The following is a 20002-nucleotide window of genomic DNA, read 5'->3' on the forward strand; positions in this document are numbered from 1 at the left end:
AAACAATATTCATTATTATTTAATATCAATATTTTTAACTACTAACTCACTTTCTAAATCTTACTTCAATATTTTGTTAGACCCTAGAGATCATTGAAACAATCATTCAATCAAAAGATAAAGCAAAGAAACGAACGATAGGGATTAACCTAAAACGAAATTCAATTGATCGATCACGAATTCACACATTTACATTTGACATTGACATCGTATATATACATACTTAGATCGATGCATCGTTTCACTTTCTAACTTTGAGAATTAACACATTTAATCTTCATACTAATTACAAATATACATAAGACACTAAATCATATACTATTTACTGATTCATATTCTGACTTATAAACTTTGTATCAAACTTGGTCAATAGTTAACCCCAATAATCAACCCCTTAATTGTTGATCCATGTTTGATTCTTCAACTTGGATTGCTTCTTCCTTTGATTCCTTCGTCACTTGGTTTTAATCTCGAACCATTTAGTTACAATCTCGACTTTGAATTCTACGGATACCATTTAATCAAGAATGAAGTAGGTTAGTGTCGTCATCATCAAAATTGAAACCCTTCCTTCCTTGAATTACCATGATTTTCCGATTGCTATTTGAACAAGATTCTAGCCAGGTAAGCACTGCCAAGATTATTTAAACCAATTTGTTAGTGATGAAAATACACAATAACAAGAAACTTTCTTCTTCCATGATCCTTCTTTTGAACAACACACTCGATCCCTCTGCACGTATTCCTTCCACAATACTCTAACTAGACCCTTCAAGTTTACTTGAAACATGTGTTGCGGTCTAAACCGAACTTGCACTTGAATTCGAATATACCATCTTTCTTTCTTTCTTTATTATTATTATTATTATTATTATTATTATTATTGTTATTATTATTATTGTTATTATTATTATTGTTATTATTATTATTATTATTATTATTATTATTATTATTATTATTATTATTATTATTATTATTATTATTATTATTATGGGTAAGGATAGTGTAAAAAGGACCTAAAGTTTGAGAAATGTATTATAACACTATATATAATACTATATAACACCATATAAACACCGTATAACAAAATGTAACACCATATACTACCATATAACACTATGTAACACTATATAACATTATATAACAAATATAACACTATACATCTATCATAGACATGCTATCAGACAAACTATAGTGTTATATTTGTTATATAATGATATATAGTGTTACATAGTGTTATATGGTATTATATGGTGTTACATATTGTTATACGGTGTTTATATGGTGTTATATAGTATTATATATAGTGTTATAATACACTTCTCACACTTTGAGCACTTTTAACAAGATCCTCTACCTATTATTATTATTATTATTATTATTATTATTATTATTATTATTATTATTATTATTATTCCTTTTCTGGTTTGGACCAACACCTATCTTCAATCCAGCAAGTTGTCTTATTGTTATAATTATTCCCTTTCTGGTTTATACCAACACCTATCTTCAATCCAGCAAGTTGTCTCTTGTGGTTGATCTTTGTGAAGCAAGGACTTTTTCAATTTTTTTGCACTATTACGCAAATTGCTTGCAAAATGCAAGGACATTTTCTTACGGGCCGCAATGTTTTTTTTTTCTCCATTACTAAAAACTAAACTCCCAAAAATCTAAAAAAAAAAATCTAACCCCCAACTCTCCCCCTCTACCCCTAAAACTAAATGTTAAAAACTAAACCCCCAAAAAACCTAAAAAACTCTAAAAAACACACAATTTTTTTTAATATTTTTTTTATAAAAATCGCTACTTTTAGTATCAGTTTTTTTTATTTTTTATTAATGAAAAGTAGCGATTTTATAAAAAAAATTGTATATTTTTATATTTTTTAGGTATTTTTTGTTGTGTTCACACTTGTTCTCGCAATAAAGGGTGGTTTCTAACGGATCCTTCTCCTATATATATATATATATATATATATGTGTGTGTGTGTCTCTCTCTCTAGAGGACCATTTATTTGTCAAGTGAATTCATTACCCAATACTATATTACCCAACATATTTAGGCATAAGGTATTGTATATTATGCTTTGGGTGTTTTTTTAAAAAACAAAAAATGATTTTTTACTTTTAACTCAAGATTGTTTGATTTTTTACATTTAACCCAAAACTCTTTGATTTTTTTACTTTCAGCCAAAAACTTTTCATCTTTACTTTTAACAAAAAACTATTTATTTTTTTACTTTTAACTCCAAAACTTTTCATCTTATGATATTTAACCTCAAAAATTTTTTATTTTCAATTTTGGTCCTCAATACTTTTTATCGCAACGCGCCGGTCCTGGATCGACTTAGTTATTCTTTTATATGTTTTATGTTTCGTTTTAATTACTTCGCATTAAAACAACGCAATTTCAGTGTTAGTGGTCGTTGGCAGTAGCATGACATTGGTGTTTGCTCCCCGCCGCAACATAGGGTGCTTAATACTAGTTATTTGATAAAACGTATCATATTTGTTTTTGTTTTTGTTTTTGTTTTCACTTTTAATTTATTTATTATTTATTATTATTATTATTTATTTTTTTTGTTATAGAAGTAGTTAATTAAGCTGTACGTTCACCATAAACTGCCCAAACAAAGTTAGTTGACAAGTTCCTATTTGTGTACATGTCATTTGAAGGTTGAAGGTCAAAACAAGACCTTAATAAACCCAAGAAACCGAGTGCTTAGATGTTTGCATATTCAAACTTCAAAGATTTGAAAAGTTTGACTGAATTTTGTTTCTCTATATATAGACAACCACGTAAACTTCTTCTGATAACAAAACTTACCTGCTCGATCTTTCATAAATTAAAACCAACCCCATTGCACTCACACACTTTTGAGCTTTTTAGGCACTATCAAGACGATTTTAAGTTTAAATTGGTTTAAGTCATGTCAATTGTTAATCAGGCTTCCAGTTTTTTGTGTTCTTCAGCTTCATCTATTTCCTCTTCATCTTCATCTTCTCATAGAGATTTAACTAGAGCTTCTATCCATTTCCCAAAGATTAAAACAAATAATCTAAGCACACTCATTCCAAAGATCCAATCAAACATCGGTTTGGTTGAAGAAATGGAGTTTTCAAGAATTCCACCAAAGAAACAAAACCAAAACAACCCTAAAATGTCTCATGATCCTGAAGTAATGGAGAAGCTTTACGTGATATTGGAGGCTGTTTCGGACCGTGTAGAGATGCATAAGAACATTGGAGAGCAAAGGAATAACTGGAACAGCCTGCTGTTAACATCTATCAACACCATTACTGTTACAGCAACAACTATGGCTGGCATTGCATCTGCTATAACTAGTGTACCTGGTGCACCCTTGGAAGCTCTTAAACTTTCATCAAGTTTCTTATATTTAGCAGCCACTGGGATGTTGATTATCATGAACAAGATCCAACCATCCCAACTGGCTGAAGAACAAAGAAACGCAGCAAGGTTGCTCAAGCAACTCGAAAGCGAAATCAAGACGAAGATTGCGATAAGCAATCCTTCTCTTAGTGATGTAAATGATGCTATGGAGAAAGTTTTGGCTATAGATAGAGCATACCCTCTTCCTCTACTTGGTGTCATGCTAGAAAAGTTTCCAGCCAAAGTGGAACCAGCGGTTTGGTGGCCTGAAAAACGCAGGACATCTTCCAAACGGTGTCACGATAAAAACGGTTGGAGTGTGGAACTTGAGGAAGAGATGAGAGAGATCATTAGGGTTTTGGAGATTAAAGACAAAGATGATTATATAACGTTAGGTGAAAAGGCCTTGAAACTAAACAAAGGTTTAACCATAGCTGGCCCTCTATTAACCGGCTTAGGAGCCATTGGTTCGGCCTTTCTTGCATCTTCTCCTCATAATTCTTGGGCCATGGTGCTCGGGGTCATGGGTGGTGCAATGGCAAGCGTTGTAAATACCATACAACATGGTGGGCAAGTTGGGATGGTGTTTGAGATGTATCGAAGCAATGCTGGTTTCTTTAAGATGATGGAAGAATCAATAGAATCAAACTTGAAGGAAAGAGATTTTGATAGTAGAGAGAATGGTGAAGTTTTTGAGATGAAGGTGGCATTGCAGCTTGGAAGAAGTTTATCTGAGCTTAGAGATGTAGCAGCTTCATCTTCAAGATTAGGCAGTGACATTGAAGAGTTTGGTAGCAAGCTTTTCTAATTAAGTATTGTAGTCCAGAATGTAATTGATCTTTTGATTATTTTTCTCATGATGTATATAATTAACTAAATCATGAAGATGTAAATTGTTTGATAACTTTGTCAAGATTTGTCATTTTGTTTTTTGTTGGTATGATGGTATCATGTCATCATTGTTAATAATTGTTTATGGCCGGTATAGCTACTACTTAAACAAAATAATAATACTTAATTACTGATCAATTTAATAAAATAGAACATGGCATGTTGTCTGACTTGTTATTCACATGGTGAATATATTAATAATAATACAGAATCTGCTACGAGATAACTCGTTGAACTGCTCAAAAACATAATGGCCAAAGACATCGATTGGCGAATTTCTTTATTTTATCCTACGTAGTAACAAGTTATTTTATTAGAAGGGATATTACATGCTTTTTCCATGGCTTGTAACGACAAATTACATATATGTTAATAAATTGAGTATATGTTCTCTTGGAATGAAATCTGTATAAAGGCAAGCGACTTTTTAGTTAGTTCTTAAACATGGTTTTAAATATTAATGAAATCACATAACCATACTATTTTTGCATCAATACTGTAAAATTTGTGCATTAATGATATACTACAATATTGTGTTTGAAAAGATATTCACAAATGATAATCAAATGTGCGCATTATAAAATTATTTAACTAAAGTGATAACATGAGGAATGTAATTTTTGTAGATGTTTATTATTTAATATCTTAAAAAGAAATGTCGATGTTATTTACGAAATTCGTCCCTTCTTTTGCATTTTAACTTTAACCCTTCATCCGTTTCTTCATGCATACTTGGTCCCTCTTGCGGCCTGCCTTTTGCGTATACGTGTATGTACACGAGTTTTTTTTCATTGATCTCGCCTTTTAATTTTTATCACAATACCTTCGAGGATTTCACGCCGTCTATTTTTCGTGATTATGTATGGGATTATTCTTCCTTCTCCGGCAATTTGGTGGTTTAAAGACCCACAGGTGGCAAAAAGTAGGTCTTATTTTTAAATCTCTTATTTGTAGAGAGAGAAACTTTTGCTGGAAGAGAGAGTAGAGACGGTGGCGGTGGTGGGAAGGAGCCGAAGGTGGTGGATGATGGTGATATGGAGAGAGAAGGGAGTACATAAATATTTGAGTGTGTTCATGGCCGTTCCCGTCACCTAATATTCATTATCCGTGATTATGTGACCGTTAAAACGTAGACGATTGTGGTCCAGTGGTGGTCGCGACGGCTAGGTGGCGGTGGCTACTAGCAGGTTTTGTTGTGTTGGCAATGGTTGTTTGTGGTTTGGTGGTGTGTTGGTAATGGTGATAATGGCGGTGGTGCTAAGGCCATATGTAGTGGTCACCCCCCTTCACCCCCGTCATGTGGGGTTATTCGACACATGGCAATTGCGTAAGAGAATGGGTTATATCACATGGATGTGTAGTGGGGTTATACCCCTTAAATTTATACACATATCTATGTATATATATGTGTGTGAGACATGGAATAATATCCACGCCGTTAAAATTTTCACCCGGAGCATCCACCCCGCCACATAGCGCCGGCTAGGGCAGTGTTCCCAGGCGCTATACAGTGTTTTGTGTATGGTTGGCGTTATATCCAGTGCGACTACGGTTGCACTAATGTTGTACACGGTTTGGAAGATACAACACATGGTTTTTATGAGCTAGGTGGTTTTGATAAATAATCCGACATCTTTTTTAATTGTATCGTAATCTTAACAATACTTACATATTATTATTTTTGCTTTAATAATTATTACATTTTTGGAACATCTGTATATTTTTATTATCGTTAAGCTTAACATTAGTTACACATTAATAATTAGTATGGGGTGCTGCTAAATGTACCCCTTTTCTATTAAACATATTCTCTCCTTCAAATTTCACATTAATATAATTCAAATCCTTTTGATTTTCTTTTATTTTTTATCTTTGATTATTTTATTACTAGTATTTGTTTTTAAAACATTATTTTATTTAAATTTTTTTTTGATTATTTGAAAAATAATTGTTTTCTTACGTTTTAAACTAAAGCGAGTCATTTTAATTTTGAAATGGGACTTTTTTTATTCCTAGCGACTTGAAGTGGGTATTCGAATTCAGTTTGTATAAACAATAATACACAAAGATTTAAATGAAACTTTAAAGCCAGCCAACTTAAATAATGCTTTATTTTCTTTTTACGTCTTATTACTTTTAATAAATAAAAGTTGTTAACTATATTAAAAACATTTTAATATAATAATAATACTAATAAAAATAGAAATAGAAAGATGAGAGAAATAAGATACGAAATAAATAAAAAATACAAAATCATCTGTTTTTTTTTTCAAAAAAAAAAAGTTCTGAAACTTTTTTATTGTTTAAAATCTTTTATATTAATTTTAATGACGTTTTATAGAAACACTGTAACACCTCGAAATTTTGTGTCCAATGATGTGTTAACACGTGTCATTTGTTTACACGTGGCATCTATAATAAATAAAGGACTAATTTTGACAAACCTTGAAAGTATGTAAATTCGAGGGTTATAAATGTCAACAAGGGTAAATATACTGTATAGTATCCCTAAATAATGCTTAAACCTTCAATCGAATAAATTACAGATCGTACAAAAATAAAACGCGGAAGAAAGTGAGAGATTACAAACTACAGGGGTTAACTGTGTCAACATGTTTAATAATACCTCTGAGTGACCCTTTAACGTTCCCAAGACTTTGTAACGGTATTATACCCTCACTAAAATAATATATATGAATTTCGCGAAGTTTCGATATGAAACAAGAAAGTTACGATTGAATTCGTAGAAGAAGGGTTAAAAGCGTCAACAGTGAAAGTTAAGGCTTTCCAATATAATTAATAAATAAACCGGGGACTTAATAATGCGGGTGATTAACACGAGGCCCCTATCGGTAAATAACCGAGGGCCAAACCGCAAAGTTACCCCTTCAAAACCGAAAGGTCAGGCGAATCATTACGAAAGATTTCGTTATTAATGGCCAGATTCTGTAATAATTACAAAAAGATTTAAAAATCCTGAAATCTTAACCTTAGGCGACCCGCGTGAAGTTTAAGGATAAGTTGAGGCGGGCCGCGAGCCTCCTCAATAACGCGTCTGAACTTCTAAACCCAAGCGACCCGCGTAAAAGTTGCATGGAATGTCCATGCGGGTCGCGTAAAGTGCCCAGATGCAGAAATATGGTAACTACTTGACTTTTGGAGCTTGTGAACGATCATGCACATAATTATGGGGCATGGGCACCCTATGCTCAACCCATAACACTTAGGGGACACCTACCATCACCTCTGGTCTGATAATAGTGCTTGCAATGATCAATATGGCTTGGCATTTGGCTATAAATAGCCATGTTGTTGTTACAACATTCACACAACTCAAACAACTTCCATCTGATCATTCTAAGTGCTCCCAAGTGTTCTTCTCTGCTCCATATTCAAGTCCTAACTTCTGTAAGTTGCCTTGATCATTCATACTTCAGTTTATGCTTAGTATTTAGCTAAAAACCAAACCGTCGTAAGTATGGTTTGACTTTAAAATATCTTGCAAATGGTTCAGTCTTATGACGAATCAAAAGTGGTTATGAGTTGGTATTTATGTGGGTAATAAACCTCTAAAATGGTTCCCCCTGATCACCACTCTAACTATGTCAAATGTCGAGTCAAACGTGCGGTTAGAAAGTCAACAGAAAGCTATTTTGGCGATTTATGCATAATCTGTAATATATATGTTATGGAACCTGTTTTGACAATCATAAAACATGATAATAAGTATATAAACCTGTTTGCGCTCGTTTGAATCGATCATTTACTATATAGAACCGGTTCGGAGCCGAATATCGCAAAAGTTTGACTTTTGCTTTGACTTCAGTTCTGACCCGTTTTAGTAAGGTATAAATATACCTTAGGACTCTCTTAGGACCAGGTCACATGTTGGTATACGCCTCTGTGGTCGGTTCATGAGATATCCGAGTCTTTTGCGCGATTCCGTCATTCGCCTAAAAGTTGACCGTAACGGCCTTTTAAAATTAAAACGAGTATTTCGGACACGTGAACGGACCAAAACCTTGCTTATTAAATTATAAGCATGTCCTTAAAGTTTCACGTCAATCCGAGGTCTAGAATGAGAGTTATGCTAAAAGGCGCACTTTTAAGAAAGTTTTGTAATTAACGGCGCAATTAGCATAACGCCCATCTAACCCAAGTTTTCGTCACCAAAACTTTTACCCACTGTGGTAAAATAATATTTTGTGAATTTTAAAGATTTTTAATAATTTTCACCTTGCTCATAACCTGCGGTTATGGCTACGGTTCGGTAAATACCGAATATGCCCTTTTTGACCAAAACGGGAGTTCTACAAGGTCTTTTGACCCGATTCCAGTTGCTACTGGTTTTAAATAATAAATAAAGTGTTTTAAGCTTTATAAGCTGTTCGGGAAACTCAGATTTCCTGTAGAACTCGAAAAGCCTTTTTGAAGTCTTTAAAATGACCGAAAAGCCCCTACGGGGCATAATATAAACTTAGACTCGTTACGGGCATTACGGAAGGTATCCTACTGATACCAAAATACTTTTAAGGCATATTGACTTAGGAAATAAGCGTACGACTCTTATGGTTAACCGTTTCGCCTATTTTGCGCACACGGTACGGCTCATGAAACTAGTTTTCGTGCAATAGCCGATATGGGTCAAATTATATTATTTGAACCCTAAAATCCAGAGTATGAACTATAAACCCATATAAAACAAGTCTCTGAACTTGTTGGGTCAGAATCATACTCCATTCTCGGTTTTCGCCTTTTCGTGCGAATTAACCATATCTATATATCGGAATCAACCGGTTTAAGCTACGGCTACTATAAGGACCGTTAGGATTCTAAGAGGTTAATTAAAACCTTCGTTCCAGATTAGGAGCCCCAGTAAAAGCTATCGGTGACTTGATCTAAATTAAGGATTAATACTTGCGAAGGTAAATACTTTTGACTTATTTCCCCTATATGGGCTTGGGTTACGGTATACTAATACCGCTTGATTGAGCATTATATACTTCCATCGCTTAGGTGGTTAATTGATTAAATATGATTGGCTCATTTAAACAGTTTTGTTGCTTATAAGCCTTTGGGGGGTTTAATGACCGTTGTCCCGGATATCCTCGGCATCATTTTACGAAATGGCCACGACCATCGACATCCCGGTGTAGGCGTACACCCGGTATAAAGTGTCGACATTAAAACTAAAAGACGTAGCCGTTGGTTTCTGTACTACGGTTTTACGCAAACGTGGTGTGTCTATAAATCTTTAACCCGGCACGACCCGGGCTACTGAACGCATAAAAGAACATGTAAAACGTTCACAAGATCATTATGAATTTTCCCAAGTTAAAAAAAGAGTTTGTGCCTTGTGCATTCAAATCAATTTTAATAAACATTTTCAAATGTGTCAGTTGAATGTATTTACCAGTGTAAACTGACGTATTTTCCCCAAAAAGATTAAGTGCAGGTACCTAAACGTAATTGGCTGGTATTAGCTCCCTAGCGTCGGGATAAGCCTCGCAAGCTTGATTGCAGTATCTCATGGAACAATACCTTACTTTTATTTTCGATCCACTGTGGATATTCAACTCTGTAATACATTGATATTATGATCAGAGGTTGAAATTTATATATTTATCTTAAGCTTCCGCTGTGCATTATATAATTGTGTGGTTTGACTATATTGTTGCCAACATCGTCACGGTAATCCCCCACCGGGCCCACCGGTGAGACACGTGGAAATCGGGGTGTGACAGGTTGGTATCAGAGCCAACATTGAGTGAATTAAACACTATCCTATTGTGTTTAATCTCAGTGACACAATTGCACATACTTGAGTCTAGACAAGAACTTAGGACAAATTCGGATTATTACTCCTTTTTGTCTTTATTGTTTTCGATTGATTTTTTAATAAGTTTTGGAGCAGGAAAATGCCACCTGTTATATTCCGAGGAAGAGGAAGGGGACGTAGAGGCCGAGGAGAAATCGTGACACATCACGATCAAGAAGCTGGACCATCTGGTACAAGACATCCTTCGATGACAAGGAGCGAAGAGCCACAACGACGAAGAGATCTTTACGAACCAGCGAGGCATTCCACTTCGCACAGCTCGACGCCATCCTACCGGCACTCCTTTGGGCCAGATTCAGAAAATAATCCCAACAACCCACAACCTTCCTTCATACCTCTACAATGTTCGGTTTCGCACCGGAATTATGACGACCCTACTCCATACTACGTAGCTCAGTTTAATCCGGCTGACTACATACAGGAACCTTCAGGTTTTGTTCCACTAGGGCCACAAGACCATTTTTCTGAAGATCCCATGGAGGAAGATGAGGATCCAACTGAACCAGCTCGTGGTACGCCCACGCATCCGATAGAAGTATCTGATGGATCTTCATATCATGGTCCGCAGTATCAAGGCCCAGACAGCTTTATGGCCTTGTTCGACCGACATGAGTGGTACAACACACCATCTCATCAGACACAACAACCGAGACATCCACAGGATCCCTCTGAGGATTCACGCTTTGAGGCAGTTACGCCACCACCTCCGCCACCGGCACAACCAGTTATACCTGATCCGCCGAGGCGTAGGAGGACCAATGCTCGTATGTCTACACGAGGAGGAGGGGGTAACCACTTCAGCACCCCTCGATATTCAAGTAGTAGCCACTATCCGCCACTACATGAAGAAGGACCTTCAAGTCCTATACAGGAGGCGAACTCCGCACCTACTGCACGAAATTCGCCACCATTTGGGTATGACCAACCCATACCAGCTTACACAGGTCCAACGGCTTACAACCCGTTTGAACCGTCACAAGCACAATACAACTACGGCTATGAGCGCGACCCATATGTGGTGTCGGCTAGATATAATGCGCGCTACCCTGACGGAGCACATGGAAACATGGGACCACCGGATTACTCAGCTCATGGGTATCCAATACCTCCCAGACCTCCCGTTCCGCATCAAGCGCCGCAACCACGATTTTCTCCTCCTGAACAGGAAGAAATACTCCATCGACTAGATCGGGTGGAGAGAGAGTTCGAGGAAGAAAAGAAAAGCCACCGAGGATTTCTCAAGGGCTTGGCGAATCTACTAAAGGGCAAAAAGAAGAAACGTGACCACTAGCCCTTAATAGTAGTACGAATGTAATTTCTATTTTGAAATAAGTCCCTGTGTGGACAACTTATCGTATTTCAGTCCCTACGTGGACTTATATTTAGTCCTTGCATGGACACCTACCTTGTATTAGTCCCTGCGTGGACTTGTCACTTATTTTAAAAAAAAACCTCTATGGAGGTATGTATTATTTGAAAGACCCGTTTAGGGCAATATGTAATTGTATTTGAAATTTCGGAATGTATGTTATGAGTTTGTTTTAATATATATAAAAATAAATCAAAATCATTCCTTTTACATTGATCTGCCTAAATAAAGAATCTTAAGGGGGTGAAACCTAGCTTGGGGTCTTTTAAGATCAGTCAAGATGGTACGACCTAGCTGAAAAGATTCTGATTCCCTGTTAACCTCTGTACGCATGTTAACGTTCATGGCAGATGTGATTCGTTATAATCACGCACGTCATTCCTATACAATAATCCTTTAAGGATTTCAAAACCCAACTAAATGATTTATAAATCGCGGGTTAAATCACCAATGAAGGTGATCAATATTATTAAAACATCCATTTGTGATGCAGTGCCTACGGGCCAGAACTATGAAGACATCCATTAGTGATGCAATGCCTACGGGCCAGTATTATAAAAACATCCATTAGTGATGTAGTGCCTACGGGCCAGAACTATGAAGACATCCATTAGTGATGCAATGCCTACGGGCCAGTATTATAAAAACATCCATTAGTGATGTAGTGCCTACGGGCCAGAACTATTAAGACATCCATTAGTGATGCAATGCCTACGGGCCAGTATTATAAAAACATCCATTAGTGATGCAGTGCCTACGGGCCAGAACTATTAAAACATCCATTAGTGATGTAGTGCCTACGGGCCAATATTATTAAAACATCCATTAGTGATATAGTGCCTACGGGCCAACCATATTAAGACATCCATTAGAGGTGTAGTGCCTATGGGCCATAATAATTGTCTTATAAGACAAAAGGCAGGGGTAGTCTATGACTCTCTGTCAGAAAGAGATAAAAGAACTACGGTTCAACTCTCTATGCCTTTGATTCTCTGGAATCTCGGCTAATATTATAAAACATCATCATGATTAGGCTTTATGCCGCCAGTACTATTTATATAGTTAATATAGGATATATTCAAATCCTAATATTTAATGTAATGAGATAATAAGTTAACCGAATATGGTCTCTGTACCATGGTTGACAAATTGTCATAAAAGACAATCACATAATAATCTCCTAAATTAAAATTTTGTTATCTTCTGTAACAGATTCAAGTTACAATGGCGGATCCCAATGGAGAGAACAGCCACACGAATGAAGATGACTATGACAATGCGTCAGTACATTTGACAGGCGCACAGCTAAAGGCTCTGATCAACAATGCTGTCCAGGCAGCTATTGATCGCCAACATACTGAGTCTCAAGGCAGATATGTGTCAAAACCACCCTCTAAACCAAAGACACACTCCAAACCACCCTCTGAACCCAAGAAAGATGACGACAAGCATTCGTCTACTGAGCACAGCGTTCACCGCGATAGAGAATATACTGATGCGTCCAGTGCTAAGGGTTGCACCTACAAATACTTTGTATCATGCAAGCCCCGTGAATTTACAGGGGAGAAGGGTGCGGTTGATTGTATCACCTGGCTGGACGAGATGGACACGATTGTGGACATCAGCGGGTGCGCTGAGAGGGACGTGGTTAAGTTTGTGTCCCAGTCATTCAAGGGCGAGGCCCTGGCGTGGTGGAGAGCTCTGGTGCAGGCTTCAGGTAAGTCTGCCTTGTACAAAATGTCATGGGGGGAGTTTATTACCCTCATAAAAGAAAACTACTGCCCTCAGCACGAGGTTGAGAAGATTGAGGCAGATTTTGTCTCACTAGTGATGACAAACCTGGATTGTCAAGCATATCTGACAAGTTTTAACACTATGTCACGCCTGGTGCCATACCTTGTGACACCAGAACCTAGAAGGATTGCCCGTTTCATTGGGGGCTTAGAGCCGGCGATCAAGGCCAGCGTAAAGGCTTCTAGGCCAACGACCTTCAGGTCAGTTACTGACCTCTCCTTGTCTCTTACACTTGATGCTGTCCGTCTGAGGGCGCAAAGGAGCAAGGAGGCTGACAAGCGAAAGCGTGAGGATGATACCTCACGAAAGTCCGGTAAAAAGCACCGTGGAAACGGTGAGGGCAAGAGAGGGTCGGAGGCAAAGAAGGAGGGGCAAGCTGATGGAAGACCTTACTGCAAGGTCTGCAAGAAACCTCACTCCGGGAAGTGTAGGTTTGCGTCTGGTTCGCAGTCGCAACAAAGGACTCCACCCTGTGGGCTATGCAAGTCCAAGGAGCATAAGACAGTGGAGTGCAAAAAGATAAAGGACGCAACATGCTTCAATTGTAACGAAAAGGGGCACATAAAGAGTAATTGCCCGAAGTATGCCAAGAAGGCAGAAGAGACTAAAAAGACAAATGCGAGAGTTTTTCGCTTGGATGCAAAGGAAGCGGTCAAGGTTGATAATGTGCTTACAGGTACCTTTCTCGTAAATAATATATTTGCAAGAGTACTGTTCGATTCTGGCGCTGACAAGTCCTTTGTAGACCAGAAATTTTGCCAACTACTAAATATGCCAATCAAAACCCTTGACGTAAAATACGAAGTAGAATTAGCAGACGGCACGATAGAGACCGTCTCTACCGTTCTAGAAGGATGTGAAATATCCATTAGGAACCATTCTTTTCCTTTATCTCTACTTCCCTTCAAACTTGCGGGTTTTGACATCGTGCTAGGCATGGACTGGTTATCCCATAACCAGGCCCAAATCATCTGCGGCAAGAGGCAAATAGTTTTAAAGACTCCGAGTGGTGAATCTCTTACCATTCGAGGGGATACGCAGTTCGGGCTTCCCGAAGACGTATCTATGCTGAAAGCTTCAAGGTGTTTGAACAGAGGCTGTGTAATATACATGGCTCAGGTGATAATTGAAGAACCAAAGCCGAAGATCGAGGATCTTCCTGTCATTTCTGAATACCCCGAGGTTTTTCCTGAAGAACTACCTGGTTTGCCACCAGATAGACAAGTGGAGTTCAGAATTGACATCATTCCTGGAGCAGCTCCGTAGCAAGAGCACCTTACAGATTAGCGCCAACGGAAATGAAAGAACTGAGGACCCAGTTAGATGAACTGCTGGCAAAGGGTTTTATAAGACCTAGTTCATCTCCCTGGGGAGCTCCTGTCCTATTTGTAAAGAAGAAGGACGGATCGATGCGGTTGTGCATCGACTATAGAGAGCTGAATAAAGTTACCATAAAGAACAGATATCCTTTACCAAGGATCGATGATCTGTTCGACCAGCTGCAAGGAGCAAGCTACTTCTCCAAGATCGACTTAAGGTCGGGTTATCATCAACTAAGGGTCAGAGATGAAGATGTACACAAGACTGCATTTAGGACTCGCTATGGTCATTACGAGTTCCTAGTGATGCCTTTTGGGCTCACAAATGCACCGGCTGCATTCATGGATCTCATGAATCGCGTTTGCAAGCCATACTTGGACAAATTCGTCATAGTTTTCATAGACGATATCCTAATCTATTCCAAGAATCAAGATGACCACGAGAAGCATCTCCGTTGCATTCTCGAATTACTACAACGTGAGAAACTCTACGCCAAATTCTCGAAATGTGAATTCTGGCTACGAGAAGTTCAGTTTTTAGGACACGTTGTGAGTGAGCGTGGTATCCAAGTGGATCCCGCTAAGGTAGAGGCAGTCATGAACTGGCAAGAGCCAAAGACGCCTACCGAAATTCGTAGTTTCCTGGGATTGGCAGGATACTACCGAAGGTTTATTGAGAACTTTTCAAGGATTGCTGCGCCCTTGAGTTCCTTGACCAAGAAGAAAGAAAAGTACATTTGGGGCCCGAAGCAGCAAGAGTCCTTTGAAATACTGAAGCAAAAGCTAAGCAACGCACCTGTGTTGACATTACCGGAAGGTACAGATGAATTCGTAGTTTACTGCGATGCATCACACACGGGCATGGGGTGTGTGCTTATGCAGAAGGGCAAGGTGATTGCCTATGCTTCAAGGCAATTAAAGGTGCATGAAAAGAATTACACCACCCATGACTTGGAGTTGGGTGCCGTTGTATTTGCACTTAAGTTGTGGAGGCACTACCTTTATGGTATTAGATTTGTGATTTATTCTGATCACAAAAGCCTCCAGCACCTGTTCAACCAGAAGGAGTTGAACATGAGGCAACGCCGTTGGAAACCCTGAATGATTATGACTGTGAAATCAGGTACCATCCCGGCAAGGCGAATGTAGTCGCCGATGCCTTGAGCAGAAAGGAAAGGGTAAAACCTATCCGAATCAATGCCAAGAGCATTGAGGTTAAGAATAATTTGATGGAAAGGATTTTGGCTGCACAGCGAGAGGCTGTGTTGGAAGCTAATTATCCAAATGAAAAACTGGGAGTAACTGAGGAGCAGTTGACTCTTAGCAAGGATGGAATCCTAAGACTGAATGGACGTATATGGGTTCCAGTTTACGGAGGACTACGTGATGTTGTTCTCCAGGAAGCCCATAGTTCCAAATACTCAGTCCATCCTGGTGCTGATAAGATGTACCAAGACTTAAAGGCAAATTATTGGTGGATAGGCTTGAAAAAGTCTGTAGCCGCCCATGTAGCAAAGTGCTTGACTTGTGCTCAAGTCAAAGCCGAGCACCAAAAGCCGTCTGGCTTGCTACAACAGCCTGAACTTCCCGAGTGGAAGTGGGAATGCGTAACTATGGACTTCATAACCAAGTTACCCAAAACCAGGAAAGGAAACGATACAATATGGGTCATAGTTGATAGGCTGACTAAATCAGCTCATTTTCTACCCATCAAGGAGACGTATAGCTCCGATATGTTAGCCCAACTTTATGTTGATAAGATTGTAGCCTTACACGGCATACCTGTGTCTATTATCTCCGACAGGGATACTAGATACACATCTCACTTCTGGAAGAGTTTCCAGCAATCTTTGGGCACGCGTTTAAATTTTAGTACGGCTTACCATCCACAGACGGACGGTCAAAGTGAGCGTACTATCCAAACGCTAGAAGACATGCTTCGTGCATGTGCGATCGATTTAGGTGGTAACTGGGATAAGAACCTACCCCTGATCGAATTCTCCTACAATAATAGCTACCACACCAGCATAAAGGCTGCGCCTTTTGAGGCATTATATGGTAGGAAATGTAGATCGCCTGTTTGTTGGGCGGAAGTAGGAGAGGTCCAATTATCAGGACCAGAGATTGTTTTCCAGACAACGGACAAGATTGTCCAGATCCGGGAACGTCTCAAGGCTGCCCGCGATAGGCAGAAGAGCTACGCTGATCCAAAGCGTAAGGATTTTCACTTCGAAGTGGGTGAAAAAGTATTACTTAAGGTGTCACCCTGGAAGGGGGTGATGCGTTTCGGCAAGAAGGGCAAATTGAGTCCGAGATACATAGGACCTTTTGAGGTCATTGAACGAGTCGGATCAGTTGCCTATAAACTAAACTTGCCTGAAGAGCTCAGTGGAATTCACAATGTGTTCCACATCTGCAATCTCAAAAAGTGCTTCGCCGACGAGTCGTTGGTGATTCCACACACAGATGTGCATATAGATGAGAGCTTAAAGTTCATAGAAAAACCTTTGTCGATTGAAGATCGACAGGTGAAGAAGCTTCGCAGAAAGCACGTACCGATTGTAAAAGTCAAATGGGATGCTCGTAGAGGTCCTGAATATACGTGGGAAGTCGAAGCTACAATGAAAGAAAAATACCCCTATTTATTTGAGTAAATCTCGGGTCGAGATTTATTTAAGGGGGTGAGGATGTAACACCTCGAAATTTTGTGTCCAATGATGTGTTAACACGTGTCATTTGTTTACACGTGGCATCTATAATAAATAAAGGACTAATTTTGACAAACCTTGAAAGTATGTAAATTCGAGGTTATAAATGTCAACAAGGGTAAATATACTGTATAGTATCCCTAAATAATGCTTAAACCTTCAATCGAATAAATTACAGATCGTACAAAAATAAAACGCGGAAGAAAGTGAGAGATTACAAACTACAGGGGTTAACTGTGTCAACATGTTTAATAATACCTCTGAGTGACCCTTTAACGTTCCCAAGACTTTGTAACGGTATTATACCCTCACTAAAATAATATATATGAATTTCGCGAAGTTTCGATATGAAACAGAAAGTTACGATTGAATTCGTAGAAGAAGGGTTAAAAGCGTCAACAGTGAAAGTTAAGGCTTTCCAATATAATTAATAAATAAACCGGGGACTTAATAATGCGGGTGATTAACACGAGGCCCCTATCGGTAAATAACCGAGGGCCAAACCGCAAAGTTACCCCTTCAAAACCGAAAGGTCAGGCGAATCATTACGAAAGATTTCGTTATTAATGGCCAGATTCTGTAATAATTACAAAAAGATTTAAAAATCCTGAAATCTTAACCTTAGGCGACCCGCGTGAAGTTTAAGGATAAGTTGAGGCGGGCCGCGAGCCTCCTCAATAACGCGTCTGAACTTCTAAACCCAAGCGACCCGCGTAAAAGTTGCATGGAATGTCCATGCGGGTCGCGTAAAGTGCCCAGATGCAGAAATATGGTAACTACTTGACTTTTGGAGCTTGTGAACGATCATGCACATAATTATGGGGCATGGGCACCCTATGCTCAACCCATAACACTTAGGGGACACCTACCATCACCTCTGGTCTGATAATAGTGCTTGCAATGATCAATATGGCTTGGCATTTGGCTATAAATAGCCATGTTGTTGTTACAACATTCACACAACTCAAACAACTTCCATCTGATCATTCTAAGTGCTCCCAAGTGTTCTTCTCTGCTCCATATTCAAGTCCTAACTTCTGTAAGTTGCCTTGATCATTCATACTTCAGTTTATGCTTAGTATTTAGCTAAAAACCAAACCGTCGTAAGTATGGTTTGACTTTAAAATATCTTGCAAATGGTTCAGTCTTATGACGAATCAAAAGTGGTTATGAGTTGGTATTTATGTGGGTAATAAACCTCTAAAATGGTTCCCCCTGATCACCACTCTAACTATGTCAAATGTCGAGTCAAACGTGCGGTTAGAAAGTCAACAGAAAGCTATTTTGGCGATTTATGCATAATCTGTAATATATATGTTATGGAACCTGTTTTGACAATCATAAAACATGATAATAAGTATATAAACCTGTTTGCGCTCGTTTGAATCGATCATTTACTATATAGAACCGGTTCGGAGCCGAATATCGCAAAAGTTTGACTTTTGCTTTGACTTCAGTTCTGACCCGTTTTAGTAAGGTATAAATATACCTTAGGACTCTCTTAGGACCAGGTCACATGTTGGTATACGCCTCTGTGGTCGGTTCATGAGATATCCGAGTCTTTTGCGCGATTCCGTCATTCGCCTAAAAGTTGACCGTAACGGCCTTTTAAAATTAAAACGAGTATTTCGGACACGTGAACGGACCAAAACCTTGCTTATTAAATTATAAGCATGTCCTTAAAGTTTCACGTCAATCCGAGGTCTAGAATGAGAGTTATGCTAAAAGGCGCACTTTTAAGAAAGTTTTGTAATTAACGGCGCAATTAGCATAACGCCCATCTAACCCAAGTTTTCGTCACCAAAACTTTTACCCACTGTGGTAAAATAATATTTTGGGAATTTTAAAGATTTTTAATAATTTTCACCTTGCTCATAACCTGCGGTTATGGCTACGGTTCGGTAAATACCGAATATGCCCTTTTTGACCAAAACGGGAGTTCTACAAGGTCTTTTGACCCGATTCCAGTTGCTACTGGTTTAAATAATAAATAAAGTGTTTTAAGCTTTATAAGCTGTTCGGGAAACTCAGATTTCCTGTAGAACTCGAAAAGCCTTTTTGAAGTCTTTAAAATGACCGAAAAGCCCCTACGGGCATAATATAAACTTAGACTCGTTACGGGCATTACGGAAGGTATCCTACTGATACCAAAATACTTTTAAGGCATATTGACTTAGGAAATAAGCGTACGACTCTTATGGTTAACCGTTTCGCCTATTTTGCGCACACGGTACGGCTCATGAAACTAGTTTTCGTGCAATAGCCGATATGGGTCAAATTATATTATTTGAACCCTAAAATCCAGAGTATGAACTATAAACCCATATAAAACAAGTCTCTGAACTTGTTGGTCAGAATCATACTCCATTCTCGGTTTTCGCCTTTTCGTGCGAATTAACCATATCTATATATCGGAATCAACCGGTTTTAAGCTACGGCTACTATAAGGACCGTTAGATTCTAAGAGGTTAATTAAAACCTTCGTTCCAGATTAGGAGCCCCAGTAAAAGCTATCGGTGACTTGATCTAAATTAAGGATTAATACTTGCGAAGGTAAATACTTTTGACTTATTTCCCCTATATGGGCTTGGGTTACGGTATACTAATACCGCTTGATTGAGCATTATATACTTCCATCGCTTAGGTGGTTAATTGATTAAATATGATTGGCTCATTTAAACAGTTTTGTTGC

At 38.4% G+C, this 20002-nt stretch overlaps 1 protein-coding gene across 1 annotated transcript; it reads left to right on the forward strand.

Annotated features, from left to right (window-relative positions):
- Positions 1–2925: 2925 nt before the first annotated feature.
- On the forward strand, positions 2926–4319 carry LOC110914802 (probable F-box protein At4g22030). The gene has a single exon (XM_022159513.2). It carries the CDS (start codon positions 2930–2932, stop codon positions 4196–4198), a length of 1269 nt encoding a protein of 422 aa, XP_022015205.1. The 5' UTR covers positions 2926–2929; the 3' UTR covers positions 4199–4319.
- The last annotated feature ends 15683 nt before the right edge of the window (positions 4320–20002 follow it).

This window comes from Helianthus annuus, chromosome 15, assembly GCF_002127325.2.
Source record: "Helianthus annuus cultivar XRQ/B chromosome 15, HanXRQr2.0-SUNRISE, whole genome shotgun sequence".
NCBI classification, from domain to species: domain Eukaryota; kingdom Viridiplantae; phylum Streptophyta; class Magnoliopsida; order Asterales; family Asteraceae; genus Helianthus; species Helianthus annuus.